The sequence below is a fragment of the Pangasianodon hypophthalmus genome, chromosome 9 (assembly GCF_027358585.1).
Source record: "Pangasianodon hypophthalmus isolate fPanHyp1 chromosome 9, fPanHyp1.pri, whole genome shotgun sequence".
Classification (NCBI taxonomy): domain Eukaryota; kingdom Metazoa; phylum Chordata; class Actinopteri; order Siluriformes; family Pangasiidae; genus Pangasianodon; species Pangasianodon hypophthalmus.
Genome location: NC_069718.1, coordinates 14,703,783 through 14,726,381, shown reverse-complemented (window position 1 = coordinate 14,726,381; position 22,599 = coordinate 14,703,783). Strand labels below are relative to the sequence as shown.

Here is a 22,599-nt window from a genome sequence, read left to right as displayed (position 1 = left end):
AAATATCTCTCTGGCCAGCTACGTAAAACTGAAGGGGCAGTATGGGTCAGATTCTAAAGCATCTATAATTATAAATCTAAATTGCTGTCAGCCTGACTTAAATCAGTCTCTTTGGGCAAATTAATCCAGAGTTCTCTCCTCCATGATGCTAAACTGTCACGCTCCAGCTCAGACATCAGGAACCCTCATAGCAGGGGAAACACCTGTGAAAACAAAAGCTGCAAGTGAGCTTCCTGTTGCTTTCCTCTCTAATACATTATGTAGTTATCTCCAGAGGTTTAAGGACACAATTAGCCAATAAAATTTTGCAAAATGTGGTTCAAGAGTGGGTAATATGAGCATATTGTTTGACACTATTGTTGACTTTTTTTTTTTTTTTTACATCTTCTACTCCTACAGCTTTGATCAACTCATTTGTTTCTCAAATTAACAAGCAGCTGAGTGGAACTTTATTTCTTGTTCCTCTTTTCAAAATAGAGGATGGCATTGCCACTGCTGTTCTTTTATTCTGTGCTGCTCCAACTTTAAACGGATTTATTCATTCATCTTCCGTAACCACTTTATCCTGGTCAGGGTTTCAGTGGATTCGAAGCCTTCCCCGGAAACACTGAGTGCAAAGCAGTAGAATATAACTCGTATATGACGACAGTCCATCGCAGGGCACCATGCACACATACATTCACACACTCTCTCACACCTAATGGCAGTTTACGAGTTGCCAATCCACCTACTGGCATGTTTCTGAAGCAGGAAAACAGAAACCTGGAGTAAAGCCAACTAGAAGAACAAGCAAAACTCCACACAGACAAACTTGTTTATTAAAATTAAAAAATGTGGTACATATCACACACCATGAGAATATAGAAGTTGTGTGATATGATGTTTATGGCATATCACACAACATTAATGACAGCACTGTGTGCATGTTTACTTGGTCATGACTAACATAGGCCGCACAATGTATGCAGATCGAATATTTACCCACTTTTATATACTGCATACTCATCATAGTTTTAAAAAATTCATTACGCAGTACTCACCCACTTTCCAAACAGGATTATGTATTCAACTGAACAATGAAATATTAACAAAGGCAGTTAAACATAGTTTAAAAACAAAGTTTTTAAAAAGACGTCTAGTTTACACTGACCTTGGACAGCAGGTAGCTAAGGGTAATTACCGGCTGCAGCGTCTGACTTTGGTCAGTTTGTTTATTTCTGAAATGTAACTAAGTGACGGTCCTGTATCCTGCTTTACACAAGACAACGAAGATTCAACTATTACTGAGGTCGATAAAAAAATAACACATATCTAGATAGATATATACCAAATTTCTGGTATCAGAAGTACAGCCAAACATCTCCGTTAATTCAAAATGTCCCTTCTTAGCACACTACAGCTGACTTTTCGACATCCCGTCATCACAGCACAGCCTGGTATCGAGTGAGCGTCAGGTAGATACCTCCAGCACACCACCGCCGCCGCCTGCTAGCTGGCTAATGAACACAGCTTCAACAGCGCTCACTTCCTTCCTATTTCACACTGCTCGAGCACTCTGGAAGCCAGCACAGCTAACCTTACCTGCTGTTAGCTGTCATGAGCCATTGTTGTCATGGCCACACGTTTTCCCACACCGATACAGCCACAAATACCAGCGAATAACAGAATCAGGTGTTTAATAGTCTGTGCAATCCAAGTACGAGCAGCCCTCAACCGTAATCTCGTCGTCCGGTGGAGTTATATACTGCGCATGCGCGAGCGCGTCATCGCGCAAATTACGAAAGGCATTATGGGATGACGAGGCGCTGTGGGATTGGATAGAATCAGCAGTTGAGCCTCAAACCGGGCGCAGTGTCTTGTGATACAGTAAAACTACTGGGCGATCATTTTCATGTCACACTTTATGTAGTGAGCTTATATGAAGTACTGAGAATCTGTACCTGAGTGAAGTGTGGATAATGTGTCAAAACTCAGGTAACTCAAATAAAAGTGGACATATCCAGCAAAAAGATTTGCTACATTTAAACCTATCTAGTAATAAAAAAGTTAATGTTTTTAACTGATACTTAGCACTGAAATTAAGTAGGTCATGATATTATTTTCTACACTGATGAATAATTAGATGGTTAAAGTGAAATGTAAATAAAATGCACAGGAGCCCATTCTGTTGATGTACAGTATGCAGTCATGAGCTGCATGAGAGAAGAAAAGACCTACTAGATATATAACAAGTATTTTGAAGGTCTAAATAATGAATTAAGGAATAAGAAGTAAGTATTCAATTTCAATAGCACTCACATAAAGTATAAATACACCAAAAACAATACTTGAATAGTAACAAAGTAAAGTTAGTCATGTATTTTCCACCAATATGCACAAGCTATCTTGTACAATGAAATTCTTAGTTTGCACATTCTCACGGATGCTGCAGTAGATTCCTAATAGAGTTTAAATAAAATAACATCAGTGTTTAAAAAGAGCAAGAAAACATTCTCATGGTCATTTTTAACATAAGCCTACACTGAAACTTTACAGACTTTGTGCGGTATTTGTGCAACATTTTGCAACACTGCAACAAATTAACATCTTCATTTATTTATCTTCAGTAACTGCTCTGTCCTGATCAGGGATGGTGGTGGAGCCTATCCTGGGAACGCTGGGAGCAAGACAATTCACCCTAAATGGGAGGATAGTCCATTGCAGGGCAGCAAGCACACACTCATTTGCACCTAAGTTTAATTTTGTCCTAAAGAGTTAGACACATATAAACACCAATTTCCAACACATACACTCACGAACAGTGAAACAAAACAAACCAACGACACCAACAACAATAACAGAATTGGTTATGGAAAACACATTCAAGAGCTGTAGCAGGGATTTTGCATAGGCCTTAGTAAAATGTGTCTGAGAAAGAAAAAAAAAGCACTAGGATTTTTAACCCTTTCTCGCAGTACACTGGCTTTGCCTTCTAGAATGGAAATCGACTTGTCAGACATTTTCAATTAGCATAAACAAATGAATTATTTTATTGCCGCAAGTCTGTTGGGTTTCTGTGTGTGAAGTATAGTGACTGTGCTGGTGAACAGGATGAAGAAAAGGGAAAAGGGAGGGGTGTGAGCCCCCTGCTGGGCAAACAATTCAGACCTCTCCACAATAACACTGGTACAGAGATACAATTAAATTGCTCAGACAGTGCAATTAAAGCTTTTTTGATAGTAAAACATTTGTATACAACTGCCACAATAAAATTATAACATTCAAACCTAGTAGGCTAGGTAAAAAAAATAAAGAAATACTTATGAAAACCTGCAAATTCTTAAAGCCCTGTAGAGTGTCTACATTCATATGAGCTATTAACCACTACTGTGGAATGTGGCATCACAAATAAATTCAGTGCTGAACACGGGCACCCCCAAACCAGGCAGAAATAACTTTTTTTTTGGCCTCTGGTAAAAAGATTTACCCAATGGAAAGTATTTACATTGGCTTAGGGGGAAAAAAACTCAGGTTAACAACAGAAAGACCAGAGATAAAAGAAAATATAATGGGAATAGTGAGAATGGAGGCAAATTGTAACCTATCCCAAATGCTACTCTGAAAACAGATGAACATAGTGTCATAGTCTGGGGTTAAATTAGGAGGTAGAGGAGTCCTACTTCTTTCATAAGTCCACTTGGGAACAATACTGTTCAATCTCTGCACTATTATACAGTATATTCTCGACGCTGATGATATGGACATGTCATTAAACAAGTTTTCACCTTATGGGTTTAATTACACTGTAACAATTAGGTGGCTGGAACTACATTTTCAGTATAGCATCAAGTTGAAATAAAAATATCTTCTTATTGTTTCCTGGCAAAGACACAGTAAAGCAGTAAAACTATCAAAATGACCAAATCTTGCATTAATAATTAAATGTAGGGTGGCACAGTGGGTAGTATTGTTGTCTCACAGCTCCAGGTTCCTCAGATTCTGAGCTTAGTTTATTGCCTGTGTGGAGTTTCTGATCATATTCTCACTATGTTCACATGTGTTTCCTCTGGTTTCCTCCCACCTCCCAAAACATGCCACTAGTTGGACTGGCTTTGGTAAATTGCCCCAAGGTGTGAATAAGTGTGTGAATATGTGTGCATGGTGCCCTGCGATGGGATGCCATCCTATCCAAGCTGTATTCGTTCCTCATCCCTTGTGATCCCAGGATAGGTTTGGATCCACCATGACCCTGACCAGGATAAAGAGCGTACTAATAGAGAAATTAATGAATGATCAAATGTATAAATGTATAAATACAGCAGTTAACTACCTTGATGGAATGAACAAATTTTATACTTCTGAAATGAAAGCACTTCTATATAAAATAGAGTGAAACTGAATTACATCATCATTATCATTATCACTATTATGATATGAAGTAATTTAAATTTCAAATTCAGTTACCAAAGTTAAAAGCTTGTGCTGTTCTCATAAACCAGAGATGTTTCAGCCCTGCTCCTATGCACTCCCACCCAGTTTAAACCCTGCCCCTGGTTAGGTGAAAGCAGGAAAAATTGTTGGATAAAGAAAAGCATCTTGTCTGCATTTTCATTCAAACTTGCTGCAGACCCTTGCGGAACTCGTGACTAGTAATGTATTGATTTTAGTGTACTGGCTTTTTATTATTTTATCCTAATCCATTCCTTGAAAAATTTACAGTCATCACAAAAATAAATGATCATGCCTGTGGCAAAGATTTAACAACACATTTGGGAACTGTACTTTTACACTAGTTTAGTGTATGTGCAGAATATATTGCCTAAAAGAGATCGACTAAGCACATAAAATGATAAATTATGGAGAAACTAAGTTTTTGCATTAGATTTATCTCTCTGCTGCTACAGATACAGTCCATGCGAGCACCTATCTAAATACACTGTATGGAGGAATATTCTAGAGCCATTAAGGAAGCTCTCATTTTATCATTTGGGGACATAACTTGCTTTTGTAAGTAAGAAGGAATTAATAAAGTCTGTCTTATCGACCCAGTTCTGTGTTGCAAGTGGGTCAGAATGATACACTGAGAATGCTGTTTCTATTGATTCAGCCAGGGAAGTAAGTATTATTTTGCCTGGGCTTGTATAAACAAATGTTTCAGCTGTCTGATAGCAGTAGCCCAGGGACACAATTATGCTACCTAGTCCATGTTTCATCATGCACCAACAATCACCAAATTAGAAATGGGACTCAAGATCTCTCAGACCTCTGTCTCCAAAGTAATAGATGATACACTGCAGAAGGATCACTTTAAATAGTGATCAATAGTGATCCCATATCAGAAAAGAAAACGTAAAGGGCTAGCTTTACCTTAAACTGTTACAAAGCACTGACACTGGAGACTGCTTCTAAAAATGTGAAATAAATATCTCTACACATTTTTTTTAAATACAAGTACCTATGTAAGTTGTTACTATAGAAACAATAACATATTGGGACGAGCACATTAAGATAAACCTGGATTTGCATTGCACTAGTGTCCAGGCATGCAGATGTGGAAAATTAATCAATACCTGCTGATTGATTAAAACTGAGAAATCTTCAGGTCATTATTTTCAGTTATTCTTTCACTGTTGTCTTAATATACACTTGTTGAACATTTTTATTAGTTGTGATACAAGGAGGACATCTGTAAAATCTAATTTTTCTTTATTAAATATTTTGTTGGTTTATCATTTCGTAATAAGTGTATGCTGTACTCCTCTGTGTGTGCAAATAAAACTGACACTTTTATTTCCATTCTACGAGGACCATGTATAAATCTCAGCCTTTAACCAGCATTCACTGTATACTTTCCTTATCAAGACACAGTTCTGGTTGCTGGACATTCTCTGCATACAGCTCAGAGTTCCTACAAACTGCATGTGCGCTCCGCCTTTTATGGTAATATTATAGAGGAAAAAGAGGGCGGGTCTGAAGCAAAACGTCATCAACGTGCACCCTCGGAAGGAATCCAGGAAGTAACAATTTCCCACCCATATTCATACAGTCCCGCCTTCTACATCCCCATTGGCTAATCTCTTCAGATTTCTGTATGATGATTGGTTACTAGTTAGCTTACTCGTCACTTGCAGCCAATTCTGGCGCAAAATATGGTGTTTGTAGCAATGCGGGTAGGAAAAACAGAAAACATCACGGAATACTCCAGAAGACCGACAACATAAGGAATAGTTGGGCTAAGTTATGAAGAGATAAATTGGTGATTATTTGGTGGTTTAAACTGGGCTCAGGGTGGGAGACTGCTGCATGTAAGACTGTGTAAAGCAGCACACAAACGCAGAGAAAGGTAAGGTGAATGAATGCATTACACACACTTAACAAGGAACCACGTTAACATGCACCGTTATTTACAGTAACAGTGTATAAACTGGTGACCAGTGCCTATTTGGATATTGCTTTATATGACAATATTTCATCATATATCATAGCAATGCAAAAGGAAGACACAGCCAGTCCTTAAGGGTACCAAACTGTACTATTGGTTGAGTTTTAAATGTAATGTAATTCCTTTTCATTAGAGAAAGATTGGCGCTACAGGTACAGAAGAAAAGGTGCAGTTTATCAGGCCTACTTTCTTTTCTGAAAATTTAGGCAGACTGTTATACTTGTACCCCAGCTTTATAAAAACTACTTGACTAGTGAATGCTGTGCCCTGTTTTTCCCTCTTATAGATGACTCAAGACTCCTTAGCTCTGAAAGAAGAGGGAAACAACCTGTTTAAAAGTGGTGATGTGCAGGGAGCTCTGAGCTGCTACACCGAAGCTCTAAAGCTGAGTGAGAGTGAATCTGAGAGCGCAGTGCTGTACCGAAACCGATGTGCCTGCTACCTCAAACTGAACGACTACAACAAGGCCAAGGCGGACGCCAGCAAAGGTACACCAGTCTACAGGCAAAAACATACAGAGCCCCACTAGTGACATCACTTCTTAATGAAAATAATGCCTGGCCACAGCTTATTAATGCACGGGAATGAGATCATTTAGTTGTGGCCAATTCTGCCAAGTCTATGTACTGTCTACGTCTGAGTCCATGTGCATTAAGTATGTGAATTAGGGGTTTCTGTTTAAGAATTACGCCATGTCTCATTGCAAGTGATTCCAACATATCAGCACAATTAATTTCAAGATAGAAATCAGTTCATTCTTTATTTCTACAGAAAAGCTTATTCTCTGTGTAGCCCCTGATACCACATGTGGTCTTTGTTTTGTGGGCACAACACAATGATCATGCTTTTTTTAAGCTGTGGCCACACTTAATTATCTTGTTCCCATGCCTTACTAAGTATGGCCACTCATTAGTTACAAGTTACCACGTCAGAATCAGAATCAGAGTGAGCTTTTATTGCCAAGTGTGCTCACACACAAGGAATTTGACTTGGTATGAAGCTTCCAGAACACACATACCAATAAGATGCCAAGATATATAATAATAGAATTTACAAATAATAATAATATGAGCGAATATCTAACACTGTACAATAGACACAATAGGCTTAAATGGAATAGATATATGTACAGATATAATACAGCTATGTGCAAGGTGAAGGCAATGGCTGAAGCATTAAGGATATGTGTACAGGTAGTATAGTAAAGAATGAATTTACATATTGCACAAAAAAATGTATCCACAGAGAGGTAATACACTAAGAAGGACCTAGAAGTAGTTAACTATTTATGAGGGAAATGGCTTGTGGGGAAAAAGCTGTTCTTGTGCCTGGTTGTTCTAGTGGTCAGTGCACTGAGGCGCCGGCCAGAGGGCAACAGTACATTGAGATTGTGGCCTGGGTGAGAGGTGTCTGAAATGATTTTACCTCCCCATTTCTTCACTCTGGATGAGTATAGGTCCAGGGAGCTCCAGACCAAGGCAGCCATCCGTGGCACCAAGTTACCACGTGTTAATAAGTAGTGGCCACACTTTATTTTTATTAAGAAGAGATGTCACCAGCAAGGCCAACTGGCATATGAGTTAGATTTGCAGGACAACAGGGCTGTCAGCTCAGTCATATATGATGGATGCAGACATTAGATCAATAGAATCACTTTATATCCTTCAGAATCAATGTTACACATCTCTAACATAATCACTGCACTAAAGCAGTGCACGAGCACAATTGCCATGACACACAGTCAAGTAGAATAATCACAGATTGATTCCAAAGCAAATTTACAAACAAAAATGATATAACAGTACTTGCTCCTCCTAGTTCTGAAAGCTGTGAGCCTAAACTAGTAGTATGTTTTTGACCAGCACTCGAGACAGACCCAGGTGACATCAAGGCTCGGTTCCGGCGTGCACAGGCCTTGCATAAGCTCGGACAGCTGGATCAGGCCTTCGTCGATTCGCAGAAATGTGCACAGCTGGAGCCCAAGAATAAAGCATTTCAAGAGTTGCTCAGGCAACTCAGTGCTGAAATCCAGCAGAAGGTGAGATCATTTATATTCATACTACACATACTGGGCTTGTTGCTAACTGTAATATTTACCAAGGATTGGTCCCTTTTGCATATATACACTGAATTTCCAGTTTATTAGGTACACCTGTCTTTTATCTGCACTTATACCACAATGATGCTGATTACTCAGAACATACATTTTTAAATTATTTTTTATAAAAGCAGGTCTGAGTGTAGTGAAGGCTATTATGTTATCGTTTCTATAGTAACAACTGATTCACAGGGACATGTAGGGCGAATGCTCTGCATAATCTAAACCTAATAATAAACAGATTAAAAAATGTTTTGTTATTTAACAAAGAAAAAAAGTTTCTTCATTGTTATGGTGAAGTTTCTGTAAGGAAATTTTAATTTGACTGTAATTGGAAGGAGTCTCCAGTTTCAGTGCTTTGTAACAGTCAGCGTTAAGCATAATTTCGCTAAGTGTTCCCAAGACATTCGTTTAAGTGTTCTGCCACAAGAAAGTCTAAGGACTTTGTGGTTTCTCGGTAACAAGCTGTATTTTTTTGTGAGAAAGTGAGGGCATGACTGTGATGACAGGAACTAACTTGTTCTGAGGAAGTTTCACAACATAAATGTAACTATAATTTAATAAAGGTTATGATGTGTCATTCATGAGTGAATTATAAATTGTAATTGTTGTCAAAATTCCATGGTGTAAGAGGAGTAAAACACACTGGGATGTGCTATTATAAGAAAATATTCAACTTCAGGGTGGTACCAGCATTACACCACCAGTCGTTAATTATTTTCCTATAACATGCATGCACTGTCATGTTTTATTCCTTGCTCATTTGACATTTTAATAGGTAAACCTCCCATACCATACTTTGTGCATGATTATTGACTGTAGCCTTTCTGCCCCATCTACCCCATCAAAGAAAGGGAAGTCTTTCCCATTGATTGGTGGCTTAGAAAGGAGATTTTCAACTGTGCATATCAACAGATGGACTACAGTCACTAATTACATACCTGAACTGCCACCTCAGTGTGTTTGGGATGGGATCTGGGAGAGTAGCACTGACATAAATAATTGAAAGGGCAAAACACAGAAAGTTGATGTAATATTAATATAGCTGTACATGCACTATAGCATAAACAAATAGCCTACAAACAGTCCTTTGTAACTGGCTTTCTTCACTGTTTAAGGCTTGGTCACATGGTTCTAACACTGTTTACATGTGCTTTCATTCCTCTAGGCTGTGCAGCTCTCTTCCACAGACTCCCGCGTTCAGCAGATGTTCAAACTCCTCTTGGACAATTCTGCACAGGCCTCAGACAGACAGAAGGTTCTCATATCTATAATTATATATAATTATTATTTGTCACTCATAAGTCATTTATCATACAGGTTGACATTACCTTGACTCCCATGGTTCAAAATTCTGTTTTGCCTGCCCAGGCTGCTCAGAATCTTGTGGTGATCTCACGTGAAGATGCTGGAGCAGAGCAAATCTTCAGGAATGATGGTGTGAAGCTCCTTCAGAAATTACTGGAATCTCAGCAGGAGGACATTGTCCTCTCAGCGCTTAGAACTCTGGTTGGCCTGTGCACAGGGCATCAGTCCAGGGTGAGGTGCTTGGTGAAACTTGCCATAGCTGGCAACTTCACATTACTTCATTCAGATCTGTTCATGCCCAAGATGACTTGTAAATAAGGACAGGAGTGCAGATGTTGCTTATGCAAATCCCTCTTTGCTTGCAGACAGTGGCCATTGTGAATGAATTGGGCATGGACAGGCTGTGTGGCGTCATGGGCTCTGCGGTTTCGGCTGTGTCTCTTTCGGCCTGTCACCTGCTTCAGGTCATGTTTGAGGCTCTCACCCAGGGTATGAATAAGGAATTCAGAGGAAAGGATGAGGCTGTACTGCCAGGTGAGGATCCTGAACGAGCACTAGATATGCATAATAATTAAATATTCCTCTTATAAGCCAGTGTTTTTCCAAATTATTCCATCCTGTCTGTAGAAACCATTTTCTCATTCAATAAACTTTTAAAATATGTGACTATGTAACATGAATACAAAACTACTACCTTTACACTCTTACAATACAGGTCGACATTATAATAAGACAATCTCTTAAATGTCTGTTTAAACAGTAGGCTGTTCTTAAGCTGTTCATATGTAATTTTATCCAGCTTTCCAACACTAAAGCAATAAAAGAAAACGTAATTATAGAAACTTAACCCTCAAATGTCATGTGGTATCCACACGTGATCAGGCGGAAATTGAGGCACTTTTTTAAAGCATTCTACAAAAATGCATGCTTACGAAAGTGTTTATTAGTTTTGAGGAAATGGGTTTCCATTGTTTTCTCAGTAGCAATGAGTTATGTTGATATTCTTGTGCTTGATAATCACACATGCTACATATGTAGTAGATAGAATTAGAGTGCGTTTAGAGATAGTTTAGAGGGAAAAATGCTGGAGTGTTCCTTTAAGCTTGGTTTCATTTAAGAAGTGCATATTTAAGCATGTTAATATTTTATACATATTATAGTGCATTTGTTTTTGCCTGATCTATCTATTTTTATTCTAAAATTATTCTTGTCGTTCATGATACTATCTAATAACAAGCAAAACAAAGATTCTTCTTCAGTTATATGTGCAGTTATTATTATCCTACATTTTAAATCTTGGCCAAAAATGCTATGCGTTGTTTTTCTTTATACTTCAAACATTCTCACATTTTATATCTTGGCATGTGTGACATAAAACAACGAGATACTGACCTGTGCCTGGTGTTGGGCTTTCTAGTGATATATAATGGATTTCCCCTTTATCTTCTTAAACTCACGTTTATTCTGCAGTATCATCAACAACATACAGTATATGAGTGGGTGCCTATGTAGAAATTTTTTTAATCTGCTTCTGTGAGATAGAGCCATCCCGTGAGCTACGTTCCATGCTGCGCCATCTTATTGACATGCTACCTGCATCGAACGTGTCTGGACCTGGACGTGACAGCGCTATCAACCTCCTGGTCAAACAGGTGCCCCGGAAATCTCAGAAAAACCCAAACAACTCACTCAGCCTGTGGGTCATTGATCAAGGTTAGGAGGCACACAACATCTTGTTTACATTTAGCCAACCTGTGGCAGAGGACGGCATGTGCAAATCAGTGCAGTGTCTTTCATCTGTTATCAGAATCACTGTTATCAGAAAACATTTTTGAGATATGCTCCCAAGCATGATAGCAGAGTATCTTGTATATCTATTCCCAATTGTCTTCCCCACAGGACTGAAAAAAATTCTGGAAGTGGCAGGGACTGTTCCTGAGATAACAGATGGGCCACCTCTCACTGACAGTACTCCTATGAACTGCTCTGTCCTGCTTAATAAGTTATATGATGATCTGAAGAGTGACAAAGAGAGAGAAAACTTCAACAAGTTGTGTGAGGAGTATATTCAGTGAGTACATTTACATTTACGTTTATGGCATTTGGCAGACGCCCGTATCCAGAGCAACTTACAATAGTGCTTTGAAGTCTTTCAAAAATACATTCTGATATTGGCTCACTAGGTTACAAACTAGGAATACCATCAGTCCAAAACTCTGTTGGGGAGGAAATAGACAAGTGCTCAGACAATTTTTTATTTTTTTATTTTTTGTAAGTGCTAAGTACTTTATGAAGAGGTAAGTCTTTAGCAATGTATTTTCTGTGCAGGTACCATTTTGGGGGCCCAGGCTTGGGAAGCAAACTGCGTGCAATACAGACGGTGTCAGTGTTGCTGCAGGGTCCCAGTGATGTGGGCAACCGTACATTGGAGATGTCAGGCATGATGGATGCTGTCATTTCTTTGTGTGCATCTGAGAATGTCACCCATCAGCAGGTAGCAGTAGAGGCACTCATTCATGCTGCGGGCAAGGCCAAGAGAGCGTCCTTCATCACAGCAAACGGAGTGGCACTGCTGAAGGACCTTTATAAGAAGAGTGAAAATGAACAGATACGGGTCCGAGCTCTTGTGGTGAGTATTCACCACATTGGTGGGTTATGGTTTCTTAATATAATAATAATAATAAAAAAAAAACAAGTAAGGTAAGCTCCAGTTTAGCATTGTGCGGACTGCATGTTTTTACATAAACGGTTCATATAAGACAGTAAATCCCTATTAATCCCTATTAATAATTTAAATATACAAATCAGATTGGATTTGTATTATTGTTTGAATCACCTCTAAAGTAAAATTTCACCCTCAGCATTAGAACAAACTTCAGATGCCAAACGTGTCTTGGATAAGTTACTACATTTGGGGTAAGGCAAAGTGTATGCATATAGTCAACCCCAGAATAGTTTATCAAAATTAAATTAATACATAAAAGGAATATTCGAAGAAGACTTTGAGAGTGGAAATATAGCGGCCATACCACAAGATGCAAACCACTAATCAGCAGTAAGAATTGGAAGGCCAGACTGGAATTCGCAAAGAAATATGAGCCAGAAAAGTTGTGAAACCAAAGTTAACCTCTGCTGAAGTGATAGAAAGGCCAAAGTGTGGAGAAGAAAAGAATCTGCTCATCCAAAACATATGAGCTCATCGGTCAAGCACGGTGGAGGTAGTGTCATGGCTTGGGCTTGCATGACTGCTTCTGGAATGGGCTCATTAATCTTTATTGATGATATAACTCATGATAGTAGGAGAAGTGCCCGAAACAAACAAAATTGAAAGAAGCTGCGGTACAAGCCTGGAAAAGCAAAAGAAGAATGCAACAGTTTGGTGATGCCACTGGGTTGCTGGCTTGATGCAGTTATTGCAAGCAAGGGATATGAACATAAATATTAAGTGTTATTTACTTTCATTAACTTTAAGGCTTGCTGTTCTTGTACGTTTGCTCACTTAAAAATTGGGTGGGCTGCAAAGGTGCCATGTTCTAAGTTGTTTAACACATCTAGATGTAAATATCAGAAAAAAAAAGTTGAAATTCTAATCTATAGTCTCATAATCATCTTTTGATCTCAAAACCAAATATCTTAAGTGTATAGCATAAACAAGTGAATTGGCCTTGCCGTTCCAATACTTTCAAAGGGAACTGTGTATATATACAAGTTATCAAACCAATGTACATGAAGTTGTTAATAGAGTACCTAAATGTAATCTGACACCAAGTACACTGGTTCACTGCTTGGTTTTGAATATGGAAACTGTGTGATGTTTTTACAGGGACTGTGTAAACTTGGCTCAGCCGGTGGTACAGATTTCAGCATGAAGCAGTTCGCAGAGGGGTCAACTCTCAAACTCGCCAAACAGTGCAGGAAGTATGTTTCTCATTTTCTGGCATATCACAACAGATAAGAACAGGCATAGAGAGCCTGAAATTTTGAAATATTTTGCAATATTGAAATATTTTCCAGGAAATCAAAGTGAATAGGCATGAGTGCACAATCAGCAATATAGCTCAGCTTGAGTAGGAGTGGAAGAGGTGGAAGGAGTTTTGACCTCATTTGAGTCATGTTGGTTATGACTGTTTCCAGTTACAGTAATTCTTATGTTGGCAGTTCTTCCATAGATGCTTTATTTGGATATGAGCAATTTGATAAAGAGTACAGACCATGAATGAGCACTACATTTTATCATTAATATAATACTCATTAAATTATGCATAAAGATGGAAGTGCATACAATAGATAATTAGCTCCATACTCTTCTCTAATTTGTGTTATTTTGGCAGGTGGCTATGCAATGATTCTCTTCCTGCAACCTCTCGGCGCTGGGCTGTCGAAGGCCTGGCCTACCTCACCTTTGATGCTGATGTGAAGGAAGATTTGGTGGAAGATAAGAACGCTCTTCAGGCCATGTTTCAGCTGGCTAAGGTAAATGCAAAACTTGCAAAACAACAGACAAATTCAGTCAAAGACAAGATTTGTATTGTGTAAGGGAAGATGGCCCTGAATTCATAAGGGCACAAAGGGTTGTCTGTTGTATGCCAGCTGGCACTAATGCTTTGTGAATATTTCCATGTGAAGGCACTTAACGAAAGTGTGGCTATGTGACCAAAGTGATTATATACAAGATGTTTTATTATGGTTTATACACACAGCATATAAAACACCATGTGAAAAACTGAGCAGGTGGTGTATCTAATAAACTAGCAACTCGGTGTAATACCTATAAACTCTGAGCTGCAGTTTTATCTGGTACACATACTCTGTGGGTATAAAATTTCTGACCGTAGGCCATCTGTTTTTATACACATTTTGCCAGGCACCTGTTCATCATTGAAAGGGCAATGTTATATGATATATAAAGCCTTTATAACTTCTCAGCACATTCTCTGCCACACACATTCATTCTCTCTCACTCACTGTAGTCTGAAGACAAAACAGTATTGTTTGCCATTGGATCTACGTTGGTAAACTGCACCAATAGTTATGACATCGAGAAGCCAGATCCTCAGTTGGTAGAACTGGCCAAATATGCCAAACAGCATATACCAGAGGCGCATCCAAAGGTATCAGCATACGGCAACACATTATCCCAATACAACTACATCAGTAATCTTTATCATTTAGGAACCCAAATGAGAAATCGATAATGATGGTTGTCTTGGTCTGCAGGATGCTCAGTCTTTTGTGGAGAAGCGTTTGGTCAAGCTTTTGGAGGCTGGGGTGGTTTCAGCTTTGGTGTGCATGGTTAAACAGGAAAGTCCTGCTCTCACTGATACATGCAGAGAATGTATTTCCAGGTGTGTGTCTTTATACTGAATATTTACTTACCATTATTATTTGATTAAAAAGCACAGATAATATGTAGCACATGTAGCTCAGATACAGTGCTCAGATACACCTATGAAAGCAGTTCATTTGTCTCTCACACAGCACTCTCTTTAGCCTATCCTGATAACATCTGTCTCTTTTCCTCTTTGTCAGGGTGTTCCTGGCTCTCGTGGAACGCCAGGAAGACCGGGGCATGGTAGTGGCACAGGGTGGAGGAAAAGTAAGATCTCCCACCCCAAGCAAAACCAACATGCTGAAGTCCTTCTAAAATTACTACACAGTACCATTCATATTATTCATATTTATTTACATATTGATCAAAACATTTTTACCATCATGCAGGCATTGTTACCACTGGCATCAGAAAGCACAGATGTAGGTAAAATCAAAGCTGCACAAGCACTGGCCAAAATCACCATCACCTCAAACCCTGAGATTGCCTTTCCTGGGGAGAGGGTAAGACAAAGATGCATTATTCTGACCCCAGCCTCGCTATACTTTTTTCCTTGTCTGTGTGGCTTCCAATGCTCGTTAAAAATTATATAATGCATTTTTATAAATTTATAAAATCATTGTATTAAATATATTATTTAGACTACTAAAACAGTTTTAATGGTGTGATTATATAACGCATTAACTGAATTAGATGTGTATTTTCAGAATAAATAACACATTTTCAATAAATTCAAATGTAACTTCTATGTAACTGATGAATTACCATTTTCGTGCCACTTCTTTTTGGCTTTGTCTGCACATAACTCAACATATGGCCGTTAGCTGAAACAAAAGAATTAAAGGATTGGAACTTGATCAGTACTATTTTTCAAATGCATTTTTGCAATAATTTAATTTGTCGCTTATGTTTTGTTTGGTTTATTTATTTGGATGGAAACATTACTAGAACTGTAATCTTTGACGCATTTTAGTGATTGCTGTTTGTGTGTACAGGTTTATGAGGTGGTGCGTCCACTTGTGAATCTCTTGGCCCTGGATTGCTCTCTGCTGCAGAACTTTGAGGCTCTGATGGCCCTCACTAACCTAGCTGGCATTAGTGACAGACTCCGGTTAGTTCAACAGATATATGAACGCACTGACAGGCCATGAGGATTGTAATCTTACAATCATGGGTTAAAAGAATTCATTCTAAATATAGCTGAAAGAGAAAGAGTTAATAAATCTAAACCTGTTTTGGTTTACAGACAGAAGATTATTAAGGAGAAAGCTGTGCCTAAAGTGGAGGGCTACATGTTTGAGGAGCATGACCTGGTGCGAGCAGCAGCCACTGAGTGCATGTGTAACTTGATCTTAAGCCCTGAGGTATTTCTCAGTTTACAGTAGAATTAAACAGTGTGGTCTTCAAATCTCAAATCTGCTTTCTCATTTTTCTGTATTAGTATCCTCCTTTTATGTTGAAGTGTGTGATTTCATGTTTGCCTGATTCCTCAGGTGCAGAAACTTTACCTGGCCACAGACAGCGACCGATTGAAACTCTTGGTACTGTACAGTGGTGAAGATGATGAGAGACTGAGGAAGGCTGCTGCAGGAACCCTGGCAGTGCTCTCTGGGGAAATGCCAGAGCTGTGTGCACGGATCCCCAGCACAGTAAGTTGTTTCAGTTTATTGGTCTGCAAAGCTGTCTATAAGTTTTGCAGTTGAAATATACTGAACAGCCCAAAATTTAGGATAAATTTAGGACAAACACAAAAGGATAATTTAGGATTTGTTCTTAAAGTACCTTTATTTTGGTTACATAAATTTGTTGACACATTAACTTTTTTCCATTTAAAAATATTTGTTTAATATTTTGTGGACTTTTTGTTATATATGAGTACAGTTTGTGTTGTCACAGAATAGACTCCTGTACCTAAATGTAGATGGCTTTGAACCTATCATGTCCCATATGCAAATTATTAGAGGATGATGTGGTACCCTGAAAACTACAATGGATATAAAAAGTCTACACACCCCTTTTAAAATGGCTGGGTTTTTTTTGTGATGTAAAATGAAACCAAGATAAGTTATGTCAGAACCTTTCCAGCCCTCAGTATGACATTACAACATATAAAAATTAAGTGAGAGAAAAATTGGAAAAATAAAAAAGTTACAATAACCTGGTTGCATAAGTGTGCATACCCTTTTATAATTGGGGATGTGGCTGTGTTCAGAATGAACCAATCACATTCAATCTCATGTTCAAAAGTAATTATCCTACAGCTGTCATCAGTGAAGTTATTCTGATTAACCCCAAATAAAAGACCAGCTGTTTCTGTAGGATTTTCTTCACATCTTCTTGGTTTCATCTGACTGCTAAAGCAATGGTCCACAAAGAGCTGCCAAAGCCTGTATGGTATCTCACTAGAGTTGAAAGGTATCGATCAGGAGAGGGTTATAAAAGAATTTCCAAAACATTAGATGTACCATGGAATACTGTATAGGCAATTGTCTACAAATAGAGAAAATGGAGAACCACAGCGACATCAACAAGAACAGGACATCCCTTCAAAATTTATAAAAGGACAAGACAAAATCTTACCAGGGAGGCTGCCAATGTCTGAGAAGTACTGATGTAATACTCTGCATGTGACAACTATCTCTCATATTCTTCATGTCTGGGCTATGGAGTATGGTGGCTAAACGGAGGCCTTTTCTCACAAAAAACATCCAAGCTCAACTAAATCACCCCAACCCATGTGGCAAAATGTGTTATAGTCTGATGAGTCCAATTCCAGAAGGTATAATAATTCCATAATTCCAAAAGATATGTTTGATGCAAAAAAAAAAAAGCACATCACCAAAAGAACACCATACCCACAGTATAGCATGGTGGTGGCAGCATCATGTTTAAGGGCTGCTTTTCTTCAGCCAGAACTGGGGCTTTTATGAAGGTGGAGGGAATTCAATTCAATTCAATTCATTTTTATTTGTATAGCGCTTTTTACAAAGGTCATTGTCTCAAAGCAGCTTTACACAAACAAAAGTAAAGTGAAGTGTGTGTGTGTGCCGTCTCTGATGAGCAAGCAGGGCGACGGTGGCAAGGAAAAACTCCCTGAGATAGGAATCATGAATAGCTACAAATACCAGTCGATTTTAGTGCAAAACCTTCAGGTGTCTGCAAGTAAACTGAAAATGAAAAGGAATTTCACCTTTCAGTACAACAGTGACCCAAACCATACATGCAGATCAACAAAGGAATGGCTTGACCAAAAGAAGAGCAATGTTTTTGAATGACCTAGCCAGAGCCCAGACCTGAATCCAACTAAAAATCTGTGGGTTGACCTGAAGCGGGCTGTACACAGGAGATGCCCTTACAATCTGATGGATTTAGAATGTTTTTGCAAGAAAGAATGGGAAATTATTGCTAAGTCAAGATGTGCCATGCTGATAGACTCTTACCCAAAAGTATTAGATTAGGGGTGTGCACACTTATGCAACTAGGTTATTGTAAATTTTTCCTTTTTCCCTAAAAAGGTTTCTGATTGTTTTTCACTTTGTGTACTTTGCAATTTCACATTAAGGTGATAAAAGATCCAACATGATTTATCTTAGTGTCATTCTTCAACTTCACAAAATCCTGCCATTTTAACAGGGGGGTGTAGACTTTTTATATCCACTGTAACTACAGGTTAGAGATAATGATGGTACTGAACGAGATAACAGGTTACTGAAGTCTCATGTCTACATGTGACCAATGTGAGCTAGTTTACTAGTGGTCACATAGACATCTAGTAACAATATTAATAATATGTTAATAACTGAAGTCACCATTCTGATATGTCAACAATTTAAATATGAATTATCAATGTGAGGTTTTGTTGCACTGCCACGTCACATCACTCGTGCTTTTCACTCGCACCATGAACTGTCTATCTATGTTTCCTTTCTCATGAGTTGCCTTCAGGTAAATCATTTACATGAATGCATGTGATTGGCCACAGCAGAGGGTCTGCTATAGAAGCTGTGATGGTTCGAGTTTTAAAAACAGGGAGTTTTTAAACTGAAATTGATCAGTTCTGCTGTAGTACTTTGAGCATTCGGTCCAGGCTGCTGAAATACTGTGCTGGGTCTGCATCTGTACTGCAGTCTGTCAGTTGACGACCCATGCCATACGTTATAGCATAGCATGATCAGTGTAGTGGGAGGGAAAGAGGAGACAGGTGAGGATTTCTACCATGCATATTCATAGATCATGGCATTTATAATGAGAGTATAATAGTGGTAAAGGTGTAGAAGCCATACTGCTATGCCAGTTTATTAGTTTATTTGGTGTTAAGAGATATGTTTAATAAGCAATTTTTATATTTAATGGTTGCAGATTATTATGTTTAAGTTGTGCAATAGATATTTTAAATGCACTTTCTAAGTTTTAGTCTATGAACTTTTACTTCCTATGACTTATGATGATATATTTAGTTATGCTATTACCCTACTCACATACTGTAAGTACAGTTTGAGACATTTTGCCAGTTTCATATCCAGTGGCCTGTAGAAATCCTTTACTTAACAAGCTAAAGTTCATTAATTCTCTTCATGTCTGTTCTTCACTTTAGACCAGTCACTGGTTGGAGATCCTGCAGGCTCTGCTGCTGAGTGACAGTCAGGATCTGTGTCACCGTGGTGTGGTCATCACACTGAACCTGATGCAGGCAGAGAGGAGTCTAGCTGAAAAACTAATGGAGAGTGAGGCCCTGGAGATCCTCTCTGTCCTGGCTAAAGCAACTGAAGCTAACAAGGCTCCTGTCACTAGAGCAGCCCAGCGCTGCTTAGACTTAGCTCTGGAGTACGGCCTTATCAGGAGCAACGATGGCAAAAGCAGTGGAAAATCTGAACCGTGATTGGACTGATTATCCATACACAGGAAGCTCACTACAAGTCTTAATTCTAAGTTTGCATACCTTATTTTCAAATGTAATATGTGATTATAGTAAACATTTATGTCTTTAGAGTTCTGCTAGTGGATGCACACTCAAACAGAAGACTTGTTAACAGGTATCAGGACTGAAATAAGAATGGACAGCAGGGAAGAGATGGATGTTCTTTGCACCAGACATACTTATTTAATAGCCCATTTTAATCCTTGATTTATGATGAGATAAAAACAATGTCATTTCAGCAGAGTTGCAACCACCTGTTTCTTAGTGGTGTATTTATCCCCTGCTGAAAAATCTATCTTAGTCTGAGCAGCTACCAGCTGCCAAAATACAGGCCAAGCTAGAAGACCATCTTTGCTAGCTGCTAAGTGCTGGTAACATTTTCTGAATTACTGCTATTAATGCAATATTGTAGTTATTTTAAAGAAAATAACACTGTGGGTAGCATGGCCCCTGGTTGAATCCAGAGCTTGGGCTACTGTCTGTTTGGAGTTTCACATGTTCTCCCTGTGGCTGCGTAGGTTTCCTCTGGTTTACTCCATCCTCCCAAAAACATGCTGTTAAATGCATTGGGGATTTTAAAGTGGCCGTAGGTGTGAATGTGTGCGTGCAAGGTGCTGTGCAAACGATGGATGTGCAGGGTGTATTCCTGCTTCACACCCAGTGTTTCCAGGATATACTCCGGATCCACTGCCAACCTGACCAGGATAAAGAGAAATGGAGGAATGAATGAATGGATGAATGAGTGAAAACCAGCTTGAGGACCTGGGCCTGTGTTTATTGCCGCTAGTAGTTGGCCAGATGGGGCTGGATTTTACAGCAGGGTCTTCACACTGAAAGACAGTACAAATATAGAGACCAAATATTTAATTCACTACCATTTACTTGCACTGATGATTTTTTGTTTGTTTTTGATTTGTTTTCCTTCTGAGTTTTACTGTCCTTCTGCATTCCAGTGAACCATTATATTACTTGTCATGCAGTGGTTCGGCATAAATACATCAAAGTTACAGCATTTAACAATGATGAAGTCATGAACAAACGAACCACGACATTGACCATCTTATGGTTGTAATGACCTTTACCCAGGCTACACTATTACCGTTCGCGTTCATTGCCTTTTGAATGGGTTTTATATATTGCAGCTTTTATATAATATCGATGGACCACAGTATAACTAAAAATAAATAAACGTTTGGTAGCGTGTGAAGATTGCGCCATTCTTTTTTTTTTTTTTAATAAATATATTCTATACCTAAAGCAGACATCCTGGTTACCTTTTGAAAGTACTTTACTGCACGTGTCATATTGCTTGAGTAAAACCACCTGACAAGCTAGATTTGTTGGACCAATAGGAGGCGCAGTTGGAATGACGTAAGGAAGGACCGGAAATCTCTTATTGTTGCCAGGTCTCTGGTTTTCCAACAATACTGGAGGATTTATGAAATGTTTCTTCGGTTTATGTTCTCTCTGCTAATTGTGCCAAATATTTTTTAAAATACAAACAGTAAAGGCACAAGCTATTACGCATGCATGTAATGTGCTTATGATTAAAATGCCGGGAATTAACAGGTGCATCTGAAATAGGCTATTGCAAGCTATAGGCAACACTGCTTAATGTAACATGAAACAATATGAGATCATTTTAGAGCCATATTTCTTCAGAAATATTTAGGGAAGCTGTATGTTTTAATACTATTTAATTTTTGTAATTGTATGTTTTTTTGTATTTGTAAGTTTTATGATGGAGTGGGAATGATAGTCACAATGTGGGAAACCAACAGGGTCCCTCATTTCTCACTATTTTACTAAACTTGTGTGTAAATGTTTTCGTGGGCCAAACAAGCTAAAAACTTCCACCAGATTTACAAAAAAAATTTGGTGAAGCTGATTTTTTTTTTTTTTTTTTTTTTTTTTTGGTGGTATTCATGTAGGTTAATAAATGCCACTCAGCCTAAATGTCCAAGCTTATTCATGGCACAGGTGATTATACATTTAGTGGCACCCAAAGACTATAAAATACCGAGCTGAATAAGACAAAATGATCGCCTTCTAAGAGAGGTTAAGTAAGTAAGTATTATTCCAGTAATGCAGCTGAGCCACTGCAGTGTGTCGGCCACCACAGGCACACACTCATGCTGTGTTTGTAGTGCCTTGTAAGTGGCACTATTGTAATGTAATTTCCCACCTCAGTGTGTGACTCACGTAAACTTGTGGATCAAAAACTCTGAAAGCGTAAACAAAAACTCTGAAAGTGTAAACAAAAACTCTGGCAGGTGCATTCATAAACCATGTTTAGCGAAAAGGAAGCTCAGAAACTGTTAACAAAGAATGCTGTTTATTTGAAGACCATGTTAAATTTTCGCTTTCAGAGTGGTCTTCTTCTTTCTCATTGTATATTTTTGTTCGTTTCTTGAAAAGTTACGTTCAATATTTCTGGCACATATTTAATTCCATATAAATGCTCCTGCCAACAATTTACGATTAAATAAATTAGACCCATTGTTTAGAAGGAGAAACTTGTTTTG

At 38.5% G+C, this 22,599-nt stretch overlaps 2 protein-coding genes across 2 annotated transcripts in view; one reads left to right on the top strand and one right to left on the bottom strand.

Moving 5' to 3' along the window:
- The window catches only part of man2a2 (mannosidase, alpha, class 2A, member 2), a 23,365-nt gene extending 21,625 nt beyond the window's left edge, over positions 1-1,740 (bottom strand). The window contains exons 1-2 of the mRNA XM_053237072.1: positions 1,582-1,740; positions 1-203 (exon numbers count right to left, since the gene is read on the bottom strand). The exon at positions 1-203 is cut by the window's left edge and continues 1,173 nt beyond it. The gene's annotated coding sequence lies outside the window, so the exon portion shown is untranslated. The remainder of the gene's footprint in view (positions 204-1,581) is intronic.
- A 4,390-nt stretch (positions 1,741-6,130) lies between these two features.
- Positions 6,131-21,281, top strand: unc45a (unc-45 myosin chaperone A). Its single transcript, XM_026919615.3, has 19 exons — positions 6,131-6,322; positions 6,708-6,909; positions 8,284-8,459; positions 9,688-9,777; positions 9,891-10,058; positions 10,193-10,361; positions 11,370-11,540; positions 11,727-11,898; positions 12,156-12,456; positions 13,651-13,745; positions 14,159-14,300; positions 14,798-14,938; positions 15,045-15,172; positions 15,357-15,423; positions 15,546-15,659; positions 16,152-16,267; positions 16,403-16,520; positions 16,650-16,805; positions 19,751-21,281. Exons 2-19 carry the CDS (start codon positions 6,708-6,710, stop codon positions 20,033-20,035), a joined length of 2,811 nt encoding a protein of 936 aa, XP_026775416.2. The 5' UTR covers positions 6,131-6,322; the 3' UTR covers positions 20,036-21,281.
- The last annotated feature ends 1,318 nt before the right edge of the window (positions 21,282-22,599 follow it).